General features: G+C 39.1%; 1 protein-coding gene across 3 annotated transcripts in view; it reads left to right on the top strand.

Annotated features, from left to right (window-relative positions):
- DOCK10 (dedicator of cytokinesis 10) overlaps positions 1–19,706 on the top strand; it is a 225,609-nt gene that overhangs the window by 187,891 nt on the left and 18,012 nt on the right. For all 3 annotated transcript variants that reach the window (XM_065410869.1, XM_065410867.1, XM_065410868.1), the window contains 10 exons: positions 221–329; positions 1,548–1,685; positions 4,377–4,559; positions 5,184–5,294; positions 7,131–7,346; positions 8,114–8,171; positions 8,505–8,603; positions 11,204–11,310; positions 13,779–13,901; positions 15,570–15,683. In XM_065410869.1, the coding sequence (XP_065266941.1) occupies positions 221–329; positions 1,548–1,685; positions 4,377–4,559; positions 5,184–5,294; positions 7,131–7,346; positions 8,114–8,171; positions 8,505–8,603; positions 11,204–11,310; positions 13,779–13,901; positions 15,570–15,683 (1,258 nt within the window). The remainder of the gene's footprint in view (positions 1–220; positions 330–1,547; positions 1,686–4,376; positions 4,560–5,183; positions 5,295–7,130; positions 7,347–8,113; positions 8,172–8,504; positions 8,604–11,203; positions 11,311–13,778; positions 13,902–15,569; positions 15,684–19,706) is intronic.

Below are 19,706 nucleotides of genomic sequence, written 5' to 3'. Positions count from 1 at the left end.
TGAAAAAAGCAAACGAAGAAACAATATTCTGCAAAGTTGAAAAGATGTTACAAAATTAACAAAATTGAAGCAAACAACCCTCTTTCCCCCTTTAGCTTACATGCACACTTAGGAATGAATGTTTGTACTGATTTGGGAAGCAGTTCTTGATCTGATTGGAGGGTTATTTATCTTGATACTCACTTTGTTGTTCTCTTCCCACTTCTTTTGCTGCAGGCAGCTCCAATGACACAGACATTGTACACTACGCAGACACAGAGGCAAATATTGCCACAGAGGTTTGCCTCACCATTCTTGACCTACTGTGTCTTTTCACTCAGAACCACCAGGTATGTTCTATTGTTGCAAATTCTGCTTGAAATGGTGTCATAGGTTTGAGCAAAAACAATGCCCATGAGTACATTACAAACAAATATAATGCCAAATCATTCCATTATTGAGGGGTTTCAGTGGGGTGAAGGAAGGGGAGTACTAAGCCCCCATGCAGGTACTGGCCTAAAGTGTCCTGGCTGAGCAGAAGAGCTAAGAAAAGGGATGAACAGCATCACTTGCTACGGTGTGATGATAGTAATGCTTTGATCTCATATAAACCTGTCATTAAAAAATCTCAATACCTTTACAAAGGTGGGTAAGTATTATCCACATTTTTAAAATGGAGACACTGAGGCACAGAGAAGTTAAGGCCAAACTTTTCGAACTTGGGTGCCTAAAGCTTAGGCTGCTAACTACTTACTGAGGCACCCGAATAAAAGGGCTGGTCTTCACTACCGCAGCAAGTCGACCCAAGTTACACTACTTCAGTTACATGAATAACGTAACTGAAGTAGACTTAGCTTAGGTCGACTTACTGCGGTGTCTACACCTCGCTGTCAACAGGAGACGCTTTCCCACCGACTTCTCTTACTCTTCTCAGAGACGTGGAGTACACAAATCAATGGGAGAGCGCTCTGCCATTGATTTAGCATGTCTTCACCAGACCTGCTAAATCAACACCTGCTGTATTGATTGCAGCAGTGCCAATCTACCGGTAAGTGTAGACATGGCCAAAGTCATCTGAATTTCAGAGATGCAGAAATAGCTGCTACTGAAGTCAGCGAGCGTTGTGGATGCTCAGCACCTCTTAAAATCAGGTCACTGATCAAGCCATTCTTGCAATACGGATTTAGAAGTCTAACTGTAAGTTAGAAAATGTTGACCTAAGTGACTTGCTCAAGGTCACACAGATAGAAAGTGGCAGCCATCATCAGAGCCCAGTTCTCATGAGTCCCACTTCCCTGTCCTAAGTGGTATATGTAATAGTTAGTGTTAATGAATAGGGAGAACAAACAGTGGAAAACAATGGTTGCATATTACTGTAGGTATGAAGAGCCCGCAGCCCCTGGGGGATGCCTCACGTTGCTGGTAACCTCTAAGCACTTGTAGGGCTGACATTAAAGATACTACCACATTTGGACACATTAGGACTTGGTGCAAAAAAACCAAATGAGCCATTTTCTGTTCCATTATTTTAAAAATATTACAATCCTGTTTGTGTGCTAACTTTTCAGAGACAACTCCAGCAATCTGATTGCCAGAATGCACTGATGAAAAAGGTCTTTGATACCTACCTGCTCTTTTTGCAAGTCAACCAGTCGGCAGTAGCCCTCAAGCATGTCTTTGCTGCCTTGCGGTTGTTTGTGAGCAAGGTAACTATACTTTTATTCCATTTGAAAACTGTTACATAAGGTTGGCAGGGCAGTGCAACAAATCCAACTTTGTGGAGGATTTCACACTTTAAGGTGCTTTCTGTCTCTTCATTTCATTGTTATTTAGGGATCAGTGTTGAAAAAGACCATCTGATTTACTATCTGCAGTTTTGTAGGCACAAATAATTATGGGAGTATTTTCTAACCCTTAGACGCTGAACTACCTCACTGTGCCTGGGAACCAGATCTAAAAGCTACAAAATCAGAGCTGGAGTTGAGGACATTTTAAAAAAATAATCAGGATTTGGCAGATGGATTATAGTGATGGCTGAGGAGAAGTGGGAGAAATGCTACTGTAATTTTGTAACATTAAACAAAATGGATCTGATTGTCCAGTCCCTTGCATGTAACACAGTAGTGGAGAAAAGTTTAAGCTACATGCCATTCTTCCACAATGGTTGTAAATTGCAAAAAAAAAAAAAAAAAAAAAAAAACAGAAATATGGTCATGCCTCTTCCAGCAACATAGCTCAAAGGCCAACAGAAGCATAAGATAAACCAGTCACAGCCTGCTTTAAATTACACACCAGACTTCCAGGAGCCAGAGGAGCATGTGCAGTGGCAGGAGAGCAAATATCTAACATCATCTGATCCATCCACCCCATTGCCTTCAGGGGCTGCGTTCTTTCTCCAAACGTCTGTAGGCATATTGATCTCAGTAGTGGCTCCTGTGGGGATAATAATCTCTATAGCAATCTAGATCTGCGCCAAACATGCTTATCTTCTCCCTCGTCTCATTCCTTCTGTTTTCTACTGTCTCCATCCTGTGATCAGTAGCTCTCAACGAACAGAGCCACTTGGACCTTTACATCCTATACTCTCTGCCTTCTAATGCTGTTCAGACTGTTGGCCACAAGGGGAACACTGGCTTAATGTGTCATGAAGGCATAGTAATCAATAGAGAGGAGTGAAATTTTTCAGCAAAATGTTTTCTGGCAAAAATATCAGATTTGGCAACACTGAGATGTTTTATGAATTCATGCCAATTTCACCAAATTGTTTGTTTTGAAAATAAACTAGCCCTCTCCCCTTACCTCCTCCCCTTCCATCCCCGTCCCCCCCCACACACACCCCCGAAAAAAATAAGAATGTTTCCATTTTTGGTTTGAAATAGCTTTTTGTTTTGAAATTTATTTTAAATTTCTTTAAATAAATTCAAAAACATTTAAAAATGCTCAAATTGAATTATTTTATTTCAGGTCAACTGAAACATTTAATTCAATCCAAAACATTTTTTTTAACTTTTGGATTCACCAAATATTTTGAAATATTTTGTTTTCAGTCCAACTGAAATGAACTTTTTCAACCTTTCGAGACTGCTGCAAAACCCCCATTATTTCCCCAGTTGTAGTGCTATTCCAAACTTTTTTCTCCTCACTGGTTAGGGTTACCATACGTCCGGTTTTTCCTGGACATGTCTGGCTTTTCGGCAATCAAACCCCCGTCCAGGGGGAATTGCCAAAAAGCCGAACATGTCCGGGAAAATGCCGGCCGGGCACTTCCCCTCCCGCGGCTGCTCTGCTCCTCCCCTGACTCTTCGGCTCTGTTTAAGAGCTGAGCTGCCCGAGCGCTATGGGCTTCAGGCAGCCTCCATGCCTCCGGACCCTGCGCCCCCGGCCGGGCACTTCCTCTCCCAGGCTCCAGCGGCGCAGGGTCCGGAGGCATGGGGGCTGCCCGAAGCCGGTAGCGCTCGGGCAGCTCGGCTCTTAAACGGAGACGAAGAGTCAGGGGAGGAGCAGAGCCTCCGTCCGCGGCGGCTCTGCTCCTCCCCTGACTCTTCGGCTCTGTTTAAGAGCCGAGCGCTACGGGCTTCGGGCAGCCCCCATGCCTCCGGACGCTGCGCCACCGGAGCCCGGGAGGGGAAGTGCCCGGCCGGGGGCGCAGGGTCCGGAGGCAAGGGGGCTGCCCGAAGCCCGAGCGCTACCGGCTTCACGGTTTGCCGGGCAGCCTCCAGACCCTGCGCCCCCGGCTGGGCGCTTCCCCTCCCGGGCTCCAGCTGCGCTGGGGAAGCGCCGGCCGGGGGCGCAGGGTCTGGGGGCTGCCTGGCAAACCGTGAAGCCGGTAGCGCTCGGGCAGCCCTTTTCGCGTGGCTGGGAGTGGGAGGGAGGAGGGGGCGGAGTTAGGGCGGGGTTGGGGCAGGGAAGGGGCGGAGTTGGGGCGGGGCTGGGGGTGGGAAATGGGCGGGGCCAGGGTCCCGTGGAGGGTCCTCTTTTTTTATTTGTTAAATATGGTAACCCTATCACTGGTCAGCTTTTATAATGCTGTCTGAACTTTCCCCAGCGTCCTTGACTATGCTATTTTCATTGCAACTGCTGCACCTCACTATGCTTTCAGTGCACATGATGTTATTTGTGCATCAAATACAAATTTGGAAGGTCAATTTGACTGATGCTTTGTACACAACAGGATTTGATTAATGCTTTGTACACAACTTGCACACACTGTTTTCACTTTCATTTTTACACAGAAAAGAATGCTTAGCTAGTGGCAGATGTTTTTGCTAGACACTGGTGTGTCTGAGAGATAGAGGCTTGTTTTTAATGAAAGTTTGACACAAAATATGTTGATTCAAAATGAATGTAGCCAGGAGTGGGAGAAGTGCTAAATATTTTGCCTTTTTTTTTCTCTATAGTTTCCTTCAGCGTTTTTTCAAGGGCAAGCAGACATGTGTGGATCATTCTGCTATGAAATCCTGAAATGCTGTAACCATAGGTCACGGTCAACTCAAACAGAGGCATCTGCTCTTCTTTATTTTTTCATGAGAAAGAACTTTGAATTTAACAAGCAGAAATCAATAGTCAGGTCCCATCTACAGGTGAGTGAAGTGTAAGATGCACTTTAAACAATGTATATGGGCTATATAAAATATTCCACTGAAATGACTCTTTGAATTCTGCAAATCACAATTTCTCTGTGTCATTCTAATTTTTCTGGCATGTCTGAAAACATTGGACCATATTCACCAGTTCATTCCAGCTGTTTTGCTTTGTGCTGGTGATGCAAAGCAGCTGCAAACTTAGCTAACTGGCCAGTTAAATCAGGTTTATGGCTTCATTGCATCACAGGCACAGCATATAGCAGTTGGAGCATATCCGACTCAGTGTGTCACCAGTGTGGGCTTAACTTACATCTCCAATTTTACAGTAGTGTGATTCAATCAGTACAGATACATGGACATAAAACTGAAGTAATACAGTGATGAGACCGGATCTAACATTTTAAAATGTAAACAATTATAAACATGTAGAAGACAATTTGTTATTTATATTTATGTATTTGTTTATATTTTGTCTTGATAAAATATTTGTGGAAAGCCCTTTTCTCTCCCCCTATCAGTTTTAATTCTCTGTTTTAAAAAATCAGCAAGAGTTGGAACTATGTCCAAACTTTGCTTTCCTTTAGTAATCATACATTGTTCTTTTTTCCTCTTCACCTATAGCTCATCAAAGCTGTAAGCCAATTGATCGCAGATGCAGGGATTGGTGGATCTCGGTTTCAACATTCCCTTGCAATTATAAATAATTTTGCTAATGGAGACAAGCAGATGAAAGTAAGAAAGGTTTTGTGTCGGTCACTGCCTGTTATAGATGATTGAATGATAGGAAGAACTGATTCACAAATACTTTCATGAATAAAAGGACTGATTTAGTTTTATAGTGATTCATGGTTCATGTTCTCAAGTAAATGTTTGTGAATCCCAAAATCTTAATAAATATAACATCAAATATCAGGGGGTAGCCGTGTTAGTCTGTATCTACAAAAACATCAAGGAGTCTGGTGGCACCTTAAAGACTAACAGATTTATTTGGGCATAAGCTTTCGTGGGTAAAAACCTCACTTCTTCAGATGTTTATTCATCTGAACTTATTATTTGTTATTCACTATTTGTTATTCTCCTTTTGAAAATGTTTCACCCATCCAATCATGGAGCAGAAATTATGCCATATGACCAGTGAAACACCATGAATAGCATGTAGTTCAAGTTAACAGTTCCCAAATGATATTTAGGTTAGAAATTTTCTTCCAACTATGTAGAAAATACTTATGAATAATAAATACGTTAATAGAAAATCCAGATTGGTTTGTGAATAATTTGCTAACCCAAAATAAGGGGCTTAACTCATAGTAAGTATTATTTTAATAACTGTTTAGACCCCACTCTGCTAAATATATTAGAAAACAGTTTTAAATCACGATTTGTGTATTTTTCTAAGCTCTTGTCAAATACTTTTCAAGAAACATTTTCAACTTTATTCTTATGGGGCTTACTCTCCTTTCACTAACAGTGGAGTAAATCAAGAGTAAGTCCATTGAAGTCAATAGTTACACTGATGTAAAATTAGTGTAAGTAACATGGGAGTCTCGCCTGTATTTTATTTTGTCAAAGGGCAGCTTTGATCTTTGATCTGCTAATCTTGTATCTGTGTGTTCTGCTTTTGTAGCATTCTCAGACCTGCCAATCAAAAGAAAGGCACAATTTTTTTTTCTGTATCGTTATGCTCTCTACACCTATGCAAAAAAACAAACACAAACAAAATCCCACAGCCCTGAAAATCAGAATTTATTATCGTCCATCTCAAAAAGAAAAACAGCAGAACTGACATAAATTTTTTGGGGGGAAAATCTATGATCTGGCTGATAGGAAGACCAAATGTTAATCTTGTGTGGTTTGAAATGGCTATGGGCGAGACTGAGATACCATTTCTCACACTGAATACTACCTTCTGCCATTGAAGTTAGTGAGGCTACCTGTGGAGTAAGGTATTCCTTCATCAGTAAGTGTATCCAAATCTGGCAATAAATTTAGCAGTCTTTGTTTAATCCTGAGATGATGGTGTCAAATTTGCAGACGAAATTTGACACCATCAGCTCAGGATTAAACAAAGACTGTGAATGGATAGCCAACTACAAAAGCAGTTTCTCCTCCCTTGGTGTTCACACCTCAACTGCTAGAAGAGGGCCTCATCCTCCCTGATTGAACTAACTTTGTTATCTCTAGCCTTACTCACTCTTGCTTGCGTATTTATACCTACCCATGGAAATTTCCACTACATGCATCCGAAGAAGTGGGTATTCACCCACGAAAGCTCATGCTCCTATACGTCTGATAGTCTATAAAGTGCCACAGGACTCTTTGCTCCATGTAGACAGTGGTGTAACTGAAATCAGAATATGGACTAGGGTTTCTAATGGATGCTGTGACACATCAGTAAATAAATGGCAGAGAAATGTTCAAATATGTAAATATAATGGGACTATGAGTGTGATCTAAATAGGAGTCTATCCATTGACTTCAGGCCCAGTCAGGGGTGATACTATAGTTTAACACGATAAAAGTATGGCTTTGTAGGCCTTTTCAATGATTCATTGCTTATCTTTTCCAAAGAACAGTCCCTTTCCAGCAGAGGTGAAAGACCTGACGAAACGCATCAGGACAGTTTTAATGGCCACAGCTCAGATGAAGGAACATGAGAAAGACCCAGAGATGCTTGTAGACCTACAGTACAGCCTAGCAAACTCATATGCCAGTACACCTGAATTACGAAGGACTTGGCTAGAAAGCATGGCCAAGATTCATGCTAGAAATGGAGATTTATCAGAGGTAATTTACGTAAGACAAAGAAATCAGTCTGTATTTAGATTGAGATCTACAGATGAAAAGCACTCTATAAAAGCTCGGTATTATTAATTATGATGATTATTAGCTAAGCTAAACGTGCAGTTTCCCTCATGTGACTAAAATAAGATGTGGACTGGGTTGAAGAATGCCTGAATATGCTGTATATTACAGGCTATACACCAGGGATTAACCATGACTAGCTGACACATTGCTGAGCATGATTTGTCCTTGTCTACAGTGACCACAAGGCCATTGTCAGCATCCTGTTAGCCAATTCAGCTGTTAAAATCATGTTTAAACACAATGTAATTTCCTAATGAAGACAAGACTATGTAGTTTCCATTCCCTTCTGGGTTGTTTGTTTTTCAGCACAGGATATGTTCTGGGTCATAGCACAAATTTTTCTTTTTGGCAAAAATGTTATTTGTATTAAATTGATTAATTGAACCCCAAGATCTTAGCCCAATAATACCTTGTTTCCAAAGTAACTATATTTTCTATGGGTTAGATCCTGACGCTCTTGTTTAACCCATGCTCTATACGTACGTAGGCGAAACTCCTATTAAAATCAATGATAGTTTTGCCTGAGTAAGGACTTGGTATTTGACCTGTGATTTCTTCAAATTGTCAAACTAAGTTTGTTTCCCCTTTTCCAAAACATATTCCGATAATGAAGAGGGTTTCTGCCTCTCAGCAAACTAATAATGTAAGATCTGTGGTGTACTTTAATATATTGTCTCTGGTTTCAGGCTGCTATGTGCTATATCCATATAGCTGCCCTCATTGCAGAATACCTGAAAAGAAAGGGTAAGTTAAATGTATTCAAATGCAATAATTAATGCAGAGAATTATACAACTGAACACATTTTGCAACTGTTTTACTTCATTCAGATCACATTTGTTTTCTTTTCAAGCTATCCTGCTGCTTGTACCCTACACACATGTTTAAGATATGAGAGTAGTAAATTCTTATTGTAACAGCAAAATAAAATACATATTTTATACACAAGAGGTTAATTGAATGTTTAGCTTTTTAGTGCTAAAAGAGAATGCTTAATTTGTTAGTGTGTCATTATTAAATATGCATGTTATTAACACATACCAGTAGCACTATACTAATAACATCTTACACTACCATAGGTTACTGGAAAATGGAAAAGATTTGTACCTCACGTATGCTCCTGGAAGATGTTCAAGTCTCTGATAGTAATCTGTTACTAACTACTCACAATGGAGGAAGTGAGTGTTCTAACCATGCCTGTTTATGGTTCAAGTAACGTCATTTAGGAAATCGAGTTACTGCTCTTAAACTGATCTAGTGAAAGAAGATGTTCTCAGAAGGGGAAAGAATTATGTTGCATGATTATGTTTTTAATAGAAAGCAGTTAATACTAGGAAATATTGTGTGATACTTTTCTGATGCTCATTTTGGTTGGACTAATTAATTATCTTGATGAATTGTACAGTATGTCACTAGTTAGTGTTTACCAACAATAAGCCATTCTGCTACTGATCCATTGAGGGAACTCCTACTTTAGTCAGTGGGAGTTTTGCACAAAAATACGTCATAATAGGATCCTGTAATTTTCATTTCTAAGTGAGATAAACTGCTTAAAAAGGACAATATTATTAAACAATTATACATCATCAATGTTCAATAACAGAAGTAGAAATAAGACCTTGATTGTACAGTCAGAAAAAATTAACATCCAGATAATGATATTGTACATAGTACACGATGGACAGCTTTTTAACTGGAGTTCATTTTCTTCCTTATCATATGATAAAACATTAAAGGCCCAATTCTGCAAGGTGCAAGAGTATCTCTTGCAAGATGGTACATGCCTGTATGTACCACATCAAGTCAAATGGAGCCAAGTCTTGCAGGAGAGACACTGCAGTTTGTATGATTGGGTCTTAGGCCCTTCCCTCCCCGCCCTCCTTTTTTTTTTTTACAGTTTATGATAAATCAAGTTTTATGGTTCAACCATTTATTTAGTGTAATAGTGAAATGCCCATGCAGAAAAAAAATATGTGATTACATTTTGGATTAAATTCCTTGACTTTGGTAGGACTTTTGGACCCTAATCCCCAGTTGGGTGACTTTTTCCGGCCACAAGATTTTTATGGCTACATAAAATCACCTCATTTCAGGGGGGAAAATAAAGAGAGAAAAAAAGAAATGTTGTTGCAGTTACTGTAATGCTGCTCCTCTCAGAATTGATGTTCAAATTAATATATTCAACTTCCCAATCATTTGCAAAACCATTTTCAGAGGTGACAATAATATCTTTCCTTCTCACATTAACAGAGAAAACCCATTAAATGCATCGATTAGGGTTAGAATCTATTAAAAGGAGGAAGTGTTAATTTTTTTTTTTTAATGTAAAGCCTTCATTTGTACCAAGCCTGAGATGAGTGGAGCTATGTAAAACTCCTACAGAATGTCATTTTTCTGAGGCTCATATAAACATCAGTTGTGTGACTGGGGAATCAAGCTAGCAATGAGACTGATCCTGCTCTTACTGAGGTCTGTGACAAAACTCCCATTTGACCACAGTGCGAGGAGGATCCGGCCCGATATCTGATTGTCTACACATAATTGCTAGTCTAGATTATTTTATTTAGAGCATAGCAGAAAAATAAAAAATATGATTTTTTTCTTTAATTATATTGTTCCTCTGCCAATCTCTGTTAGTTTATTAAACTTACATTTCAGGGTTGTTCTCAGCATGAACTAGCTCTATTGGCACAGATTCCATAAAGAATTGCTTCTGTGGAAAAGAGAATAAATATGGGGGGGGGAGGGAAATAAGATGTGTGTTTTGGAAAGGAAAGAATAGTCTGATAGCTCATAAATGGTGAAGTCACATCATCTGCAGGAGTGAGACGAAATGTATTAAGGGAAGTATGCTTTTCGTCAAGCGGGGGAGTGTGATGGGAAAGTCATGCATGTAAAGAATGAACAGCTTCAGGGTAACGTCAAAACTCAGAGGCAGTAAAACGTCAAATAAGTCAAAACAAATAGTAATAGCAACCCCTTTGTGGTGTGTGCCTCTGTGTTTCTGTGCACAGTGCTATAGTATATTTGACTCTAAATTTAATGGATTACCATCCTTCAAATTTTTCTACTGTTAAAACTAAGCCTCAGATATTTAAGTTTGTCTTAACATCACCTTCTCTGGCAGATTTTCCTTTTAAAAAGCACTAAGGTATTAGTGGTCCAAAACACTATGGGCCAGATTCTGCCAATCTTACCCTTAGCGAGTAATACTGTATTTTGTACATAGTCTAGCTGAAAAGTACTGAACTACTTACATGCTTAATTTTATGCACTATGAGTGCTCTCATTGACTTCAGAAGGATTACACATAGTGTGTCAAGTTAAATATGTAAGTCTTTGCAGGATAAGGGCCGATTGTACTAGTCAACATGAGTAAGGGTGGCAGACTCTAGCCCTGTAGTAATGCCATTGTACCATTACTGTAGAATACTACCTTCTATGTGTGGTTTTATATGGGTTGGCAGAGTGATACAACACAAGTGGAGTAGTGACACGCAGCGAAAAGGAGAAGATTTCTCTGAGATCATTGCCTTATGAGTACATATTGGTGTATCTTCCTAGACAAGTGGATTTATGCCACAGAGGGAATTTAGAATAATGTGTCATAAATTCAATCAGTTCCATTTGTGCCACTCATTACTTGGATTGTAAAAAAATAAAAAAAGTAATAATCTTAGCCAAATAAAACTGGTTGTCATTTTACAACATCCTATAGCTTTTTAAAATCCATGGTTATACAAGTGTTAATTAGCATTTTTATGGCTTGTACTTCAAGGCTTATTTTCCATGGGATGGCCAGCTTTTCTAAATATTACCCCAAACATTAAAGAAGAAGGAGCTATGAAAGAAGATTCGGGAATGCAAGATACTCCATATAATGAGGTTAGCAATAGTAGCATTTAAATAATATTGTTCTGTATTCTTTTAACTTTATTACTTTAAGGTTGTTTTTTTAAGCTATTTATTTATTTAGGAAGTGTTAACCAGGTTATAAATCCTTGTCATGTAAATATCAGAAGCAAAACAAAATCAAAGTGAGCTTTGGTTTAAAGAGACATTATAAAGGAATATAGTAACCAGATGTCTCTATTTAGAAGAATGCTACCATGTTACAGAGCATCGTTACCACAGCTGTGACATGTTTCTAGTGATTTTATTAAATGGGGTGAAATCTCTATACACAAATTTAACAAACCAGGCATGTCTATCAAATGTTAATATACCAAAAAATTGAAAAGGTGTGATGGGGGTTTCTGTAGGCAAATGTACTTTCAGTATTGAATAAAAGGTAACCAAATATCTAAGTATATATTTGTCCTCTGTCTGTTTTGCTGGGTATATAATTGGTGTGTTAATTTTTCTTGAACAACCACTTCCCATATTTTGGAACCATTGCTCTATGGTTGGACTATTTTTTCTTTTTCCAGTGAGAGGCTACCAATAGCCAAGCAGCTACAGTAGAATCTCAGAGTTACGAACACCTCAGGAATGGAGGTTGTTCATAACTCTGAAATTTTCATAACTCTGAACAAAACGTTATAGTTCTTTCAAAAAGTTCTTTCAGTTGTTCTTTTTACAACTGAAAATTGACTTAATACAGCTTTGAAACTTTACTATGCCAAAGAAAAATGCTGCTTTTCCTTTATTTTTTTAGTAGTTTACGTTTAACACAGTACTGTACTGTATTTGCTTTTTTTTTTTTTTTGGTATCTCTGCTGCTGCCTGATTGCATACTTCCAGGCCAAATGAGGTGTGTGGTTGCCTGGTCAGTTCGTAACTCTGGTGTTTGTAACTCTGAGGTTCCACTATATTAGCAGATGACAGATTAATTCTTCATTTCCTTTTGTGTGACCATTTCCACCCAGAATTCCCAGGAGGATTATTAAAGGATTATTTGATAATGAATAGCCAACAATTTGTGATATTGGTTACAGATTACATCCAGTACTCTCTAATGACTGGACATGCCCAACATACATGCATAAAATCTCCTTTTTCACCACAATAGCTGGTGTGAGGTACCACTGAAATAGTGTCTTAAAGAAAAAAAAATTTCTTTTATTGTGCTATAAGGTTGCTGGTACTCTTTTCAAGATCTAACCTCATTACTCTGGGGTAATTTGTTTATCCAGGTCCTTTTCCCAGCATGTCACATATGGACATTTTTTGTTTGGATAGTTTTCTGTAAAGTTTTCTGTTTTGTTTGGATAGTTTTCTGACCGTGACCTAATATAAATTAGCTATAATTTTTTCTTTCCTAATTCACCTGATGCTGTTACGTCTCTTAAAATTAGCTTTCTGTATAAAACAGTTTTTCTAGAAAGTTGAGAATTATAATGCCTAACTTGAAAACACTGGTACCACAGAAGAGTGGGACAGTCAAAGATAGTTTCGATCACTAAATAAGTTAGAAAAGTTTCTTTACTGAATAGGGGCCAACTGTATGTATTCCATGGCTCTCCCAATCTTTAAAAGTATCTGGTTTGTGATTTGGGTTAAGATCTGAATTATTTGCAATGGCTGTTATTGGTGAGGGAAAAAGAACTTTTCTTTAGTTCTATCCCAAACCTATAGTGTAGCCTTTGCAGAAAGATACGCATATGTTTCTGGAGGGCAATAACATTTTTATATGATTCCTGCGCACATTATAAATGTGATAAACTATATTAAGGGATCACTTTACCCAGTGCAGACTCCTTTCACCTAAAATATGGCAATTGTTTAACAATGCACAATAAAGCCACAAAAACATCCAATTTAAATAACTGGGGTGGAATTTTATCTTGACCGATTGTAAAATACCAGAATTGGAATATGAGGAGGAAACCCTGACTAAAACATCCCTCTGCTTCTCCAAAAAAGTGCCATGGGGTCTTTTTCTGTCTACAAATGTTTTATATCTCATCCATTGACTTGCTAATGGCTGTGATGGAAGAGTGCTAGTGATCCACTAGGTAGCACCACTTTCTGTAGCACCTGTGTGTTCTTCAAAGGCCCAAGCACTGTCTGAACCAGCCTGGCATTACTTCTCTTGTAGTAGCTTGCAGAAGCATGGCACCAGGTGGTATGACTGCAGATATATGATAGCTGGTCGTTTCTGAAGTGTTGGGAATTTCTTATTTTTGGCATTTTGAACCTTTAAAGTGGTACTTAATCCTACATAAGACTGTAGCAGGTTGCCAAATGATTTTCACCAATTTCTTACTAACCTTCTTATGACTATATTAACCTACTGTATAGAAGAAATCATATTGAAATAAAACAATATATATGTACTGCTGATGTCATCATAATTACCAAATGCAATCAACAAGCAAGTCACCATAGAATTTTTATTTGTGGGATTACAGAATATCCTTGTGAAGCAGCTGGAGTTGTGTGTTGAATACCTGTGGAAGTCTGAAAGATATGAACTGATTGCTGGAGTTAACAAGCCTATCATTGCTGTATTTGAGAAACAAAGAGATTTTAAAGTAAGCTGGGTTTCCAATTAAAATTTCTGTCTTAAAAAAACAAAGAGTAGGAGGAAAACACAGACCAAAGTGTTGTTCTTTGAATTGGCATATTTTAATTTCATTTTAATATTGCTGGGGGGGTTTCATTCGTCTTTTGATGACTGAGTTAAAAATATCTTGTCTGAAGCCTGTGCGAGGTTACGGAAACCCCGTGAAAATACATTTTCTATGCTTTCTGTAGCTCTGAGATCCCCTAGATATAGTTTTCATCATTCAGACCTACATTAGTAAAATTACCATATACTGACCATATATTATCATACACTATGAAGGTAGTGACCAAACATTGTTCCATCTTCATGGCTGTTCCATAGCCTACATGAAATGAGTATATTGGCCTTTAGCTCAGTTCCAAGAGGATTGGGGTCCACATCACTATAATGACTGATGCCCTGATATGCAATGAGCTCAAAAAGCGGGCAGGCTCCTGTGCCTATGTGAAGTTCATTGCAGGATTGCAATCCCCTTTTGGGCAGTCAAAGCAGAAAGACTAACTGGATGGCGGGGGGGAATTATCTACTCTCTAACCACAAAGGTGATCCCACCAGCTCAGTGTTTGGGTACATTGGTGGGACAGAGGTTGGAAACTCACATTGCTATCACCTATGCTTTACCTGTGCCATGAATGGGTGAAGGGCTTTGATTTCAAATCCTGCTCCTTTCATAGGCACTAAAATCACACTCACAAATTCCTTTGGACAAATAAGCCCGTAAAGCTCATTAAAACCATAATATTGTTGCCTGGTGAAATTACATCAGAATTCTAGCCATTTTTTATTTAGAGATTTTAGTCTATGTCTAGCATTATATGCCCCTTCTAGGGGTCTATTCTTATTTTTACAACTCCTTTGACCAAATGAATAGGAATTGCTATATGCATTTATCAAAGAGTTGATTTTTAGCAGTGAAAATGTTTAGATATACCTAAGCATAAAAATAACCTAAACTACAGGATAAAGGATTTAATTTTGAAATTATTCCGTGTTCGCTTTTGTTTTTCTTTAATTTCAAGTAGAAAAGCAATTACTTAATAATAATCCAAGTCATTGATTTCCTTGTTTAAACTGGAAAAAAGTAATTTAGCATGGGATGTAATTTAGGAAGCAGGGCCCCAGTGCAAAACATGGCTTTTACTAGAAGTTCACACTATGATAATAAAGTTATAGAATAACTGAAACTGAGAAGGAGTAAGGTGCAAAGGTGGTATAAAGAGACTCCTGATGCCCGTCCTGAGGCTGTGCCTTCTGTGCTGTGTCTCTCAGGATGTGCTCTTAATTCCATTCCATGCCCACTGAATCACAGCTCAGTAATCAGGATGAGTAGCCTCATCACTGGCCATCCAGATGTGCGGGGACCACCAGACAGATTTCTTTTTCTACACATTGGGACAGACTTATACTGTAACTTTTTCGTTATGGAGCTATGCAAGAAGGCTACTACCACCCTAAAACTGCGTGGCCGGGAGAAGGTAGAAGTCTTGAAATTGACCTCTTGCAGCTGCTACTGAGAATAAAGAAGGTAGCCACCTCCACATGATTGGAAATCTCATGGAGGCAAATTTAACCTGAATAAAGCCTTTAAAAATATAATTTTACATTGCACTTTTTCTGTTCCCTTTTACCTTAGAGACTGTCAGATCTGTACTATGACATCCATCGATCATATCTGAAGGTCGCAGAAGTAGTGAATTCTGAGAAACGTTTATTTGGGCGATACTATCGTGTTGCTTTTTATGGGCAGGTACGTCAGCCTCAGATTCCATGTATAAGTCCGTGTATCTATAGATATAAAGGTGCACATTTTGGGAAAATCATTCTGGGGACACTTTTCTTAAGGAAATTAAACTAGGCAAACATGGTCAACAATGAAACTATGTAGTAATAGTAATTAAAAAGCCTGGGCTGAGCCCAGAAGTCTTTACTTTACATCAGTGTAAATTGTTAGAGTGGATTTACACTGGTGCGATTGAGAGCAGAATTTGCACCTCAATTTCTAGTCATTCCTTACTCAGGCAAAGCTGATTTTGAAGTCAAGGGCAGTGATGTTTTATGTGAGTAAGAATGTAATAAAACCTGGTAATGCTCTCAGTATTCAGTCCTATCTTTCTAAGCAGCATAAACTAGAGCTGTGAACAGTAGCTAATTTGTTGTGTTTCTTCCTGACTTTCTGACCTTCGCTTTTCAGCCCCTTCTGATTCTATGCAATATGCTGTACAGTAGTTGTATGCTATCTACTGTGCTTTAGCCTGTTCAGAGCAATCCCTGTGGCATGAATTTACGCTTTTCCCCACTGCAAACCATTGTGGGAGGCCAGCATGTTCCTTTAAGACATGTTTGGCAACCACGCAATTTCCATTCCTCTGTAATAATAAGGTGTGTAAACAACAGATTGATATGAATCATTCTGTTTGCTAATTAGTTTTTAATGCTCTTTTCTTCTTTTGGTCTTATTCAAGGCTGTGGTAAGTTCTCTGCTCTTTTGCATGCTTTCTTTAATTCTTCTCACTCATCCTCCCCTGCCCGCGGTACAGTTTACTTAACCTTAACTTGTTGTGCTTTTCACTATTCAGTGTGGCAGATGAAATAACATTGTCACATCTCGCAAACTAATTTTTGTTTGTTCGGTTTCCCTGAATTACAAAAATGTATCCGTCACCGTGTTGCATCCATACCATGAGCCCTATTGCCAGTGACCTCAGCGAGGGCTCTGCTATTGACTTCATTGGGAGCAGAACTGCACCCCGTGTTTCTTCTGGTGAAATGTTTATTGTAGCACTAATGCTGTTTAAGTGCAAAATTGTGCACTCAATGGAGTAAGACTCCTGACTCTCTGCTCAGCTACATAGGACCTACTCAAATTACAGCTGGAACAGTGGTGTTGTACACCTGACGATCCCCTCTGTGAGTCGGGGAGGGTAGGGAGGAGAAGGAAATGACCAAGAATTGGTCCCTGCTTGCTGGTCAGCAAAACTGGACTCTTCAGGTGCAAGGGGGAAAGCAAAGTGCACCCTATAAAGGACAGCAGTGACTTACTTTCCTCCACCTTTCTAAGAAAGAGGAAGCAGGGGAGGCATTGTGACTCTCCAAGTCACAGTTCCTTCCCAAGGCAATTCCTGGGGCAGTGCAACTACATGCCATTCTTCAGTAAAGGATGAACATTAAGGTTAAAACTAGTCCTACCTGAGTAGCTGAGCTGTGCTCAAACAAACAGGATTAAAATCCCCATTACAATGCAAAGGCTTTTCTGCAGCCAGTGAAACAAGGAGAACTTCATTTTAACAGCCTTAGTGATATAAAGAGTATGATTGTTTTGCAAACAAATGCCGGTTGGTTTATATGCTGGCGCATGCTTAATTTAAGCTGTAAACAAGCACACATGGCTTTAAAATACATTCATGGAATTTTTAGTTTCACTAAGAAGTAGAGAGCTTTCATGTTATGGGAGGGGAAGTTGGCTTGGATTGTTCCTAACAAAGCCCCAGTGACAAAAGATAGGAGTGTAATGTGAAATTAATGATGGGTAATAGCATTTAGCAGGGGAAATCTGAAGTGATGCACTTAGTCAGTCAAAGAACATCCTTTGGATGCAAACGGTTTACAAATATTCTCAGCACCATATTACCAACCGTACATGACAACCTTAGAAATAAGGACAGGAGTACTTGTGGCACCTTAGAGACTAACAAATTTATTAGAGTATAAGCTTTCGTGGGCTACAACCCACTTCTTCGGATGCATATAGAGTGAAACTTATATTGAGGAGATATATATACACACACATACAGAGAGCATGAACAGGTGGGAGTTGTCTTACCAACTCTGAGAGGCCAATTAAGTAAGAGAAAAAAAACTTTTGAAGTGATAATCAAGATGGCTCAGTACAGACAGTTTGATAAGAAGCAAGTGTGAAAATACTTACAAGGGGAGATAGATTCAATGTTTGTAATGGCTCAGCCATTCCCAGTCTTTATTTAATCCTGTGTTGATGCCTGATCTGAAAGGAAAAAAATCAGTCCATTTCCATGCATGGCTTGTGCCTGCATACTTTTCCCTCTGAAAAGTCTCCTTTTTGTAATTCTCTTTGTCCCACATGCCAGTAACTTCCATTTTCATTATACACCTTAGACTTTTTCATCCATTCATTGCCAAGAGTATTTGAAAACCTCAGTAATGAAAGGTTATTTTGATCTTGCTTAAATTAATTTAAAACTGTATAGACACATTCTTTTTCCTACTTTAGACAGGCAGGCAGGCAGACTAAGTACCCTTTACATGTGATACCACGTCCAAACTTTACAAAATTAGACGCCCAAATCCTTATTTAGGCATCTGCTATTTTTCAGAGGTGCTGAGCATCTTCAGCTACTATTGACATCACTGTTGTATTCACCGTTTTTTATTTCAGTGGAAGTTATGGCATGTTCAGCATTTCTGAAAACCAAGGACTTTTATTTAATGGATTTGGGTGCTTGGCCTGAGGTTTTAAAATGCTGGACAACAATATGATAGGTATTTAGCCATATAAGCAAAAAGTTCTAATGAAAATATAGTGAAAAAGTAACTTTTCAATAAAACTACAGCCATTTAGACTGATGTAAATTTATGAAAATTGCTCTATTCAGTATAATATAACTGAGATACAATAGTGAAAATCAGCATTTAAAAATTAAATACCCATTCAAAAGTGGCAGAAACATTATTATGCGAAATACTTACTTCTCCTATGAGTAGCAAGAGCATGGTGTGCCACATTTGTATTTCTCCCCTGCAACAAAAACTACCCATAGAGGGCAGATTGGATAAAACACCCTTAGAACAGTGCAGCTCCTTGGTGTGTGTATTCTATGTTGACACCAAGTGAGGATTTCAAAGGTTCACAGTGAAATTTTAAAATTGCACTATTTTAACCCTGTCTGAACAATGGACAAAAATCACTCTCTATTATTTTCCAGTGTATCTGACAGATTAACCTGCCATAAAAAATGGGCACAATTCTGATTGCCTCTGGTGTCAAGATTACAATCAAGTTTTCAGTAACTTTTCATGGGAGCTCTGGCTACTCAGTGGTGCAGACCTCTTAAATGCACCCCCAGCTTCTCAAGCACAGCCATTCTATAGGAGTAAAATCTGCACTGGCACCTGAAAATCCACATTTCTGCCTGCCAGGGCCCAGATTCTACCGGGTGTGCTGCAGATGGATTGCATTGCTGCTAGAGCCCTCCGGAGGAATTGTACCGCACATGTGACCCATCAGCTCTGCCATCCTTAGAAAGGGTGGAGCTCTGCAGCCCATTTGGCTGGGGCGGTGATCATGATCAGTGCTCCCTTTTAGACAGCTAACACCTACAGGAGCTCCACAATGAGATTCTCACCAGCCCCTTGGAAGTTCTTGTAGGCCCCATACTTTTTGTGCACCTGTGCCAGGGCCAGCTAAATTTTGCGCCCAATACCTGTAACTGCATGTGCAAATCAGCATTGGAAAGGTTAGGTCCCTACTTGCCTCGGAATAGTGCAGCTTTTAACAATGCAGAACTGCACATTCTGATTTAACTGATACAGTTAAGGAAGCCCACTCAAGGACCCTTTAAGTCTTTTCATTTAGTCACAGCTGCATAGTACTTGCTACTACTTCAGCACAGCACAACTGTGACTGAGCAATGAGATACCCCAAGATTTGTGCCTATTTATTAAAACCTGAGATTTCAGGAATACAAAACTTGACTTCCCATCTGTATTTCAATGACCCATGTTATTCTCACTGAGC

Source organism: Emys orbicularis, chromosome 9 (genome assembly GCF_028017835.1).
Source record: "Emys orbicularis isolate rEmyOrb1 chromosome 9, rEmyOrb1.hap1, whole genome shotgun sequence".
In the NCBI taxonomy this organism is placed as follows: Eukaryota; Metazoa; Chordata; order Testudines; family Emydidae; genus Emys; species Emys orbicularis.
The sequence above is the reverse complement of the archived record's forward strand: the minus strand, read 5'-3'. Positions and strand labels throughout refer to the sequence as shown.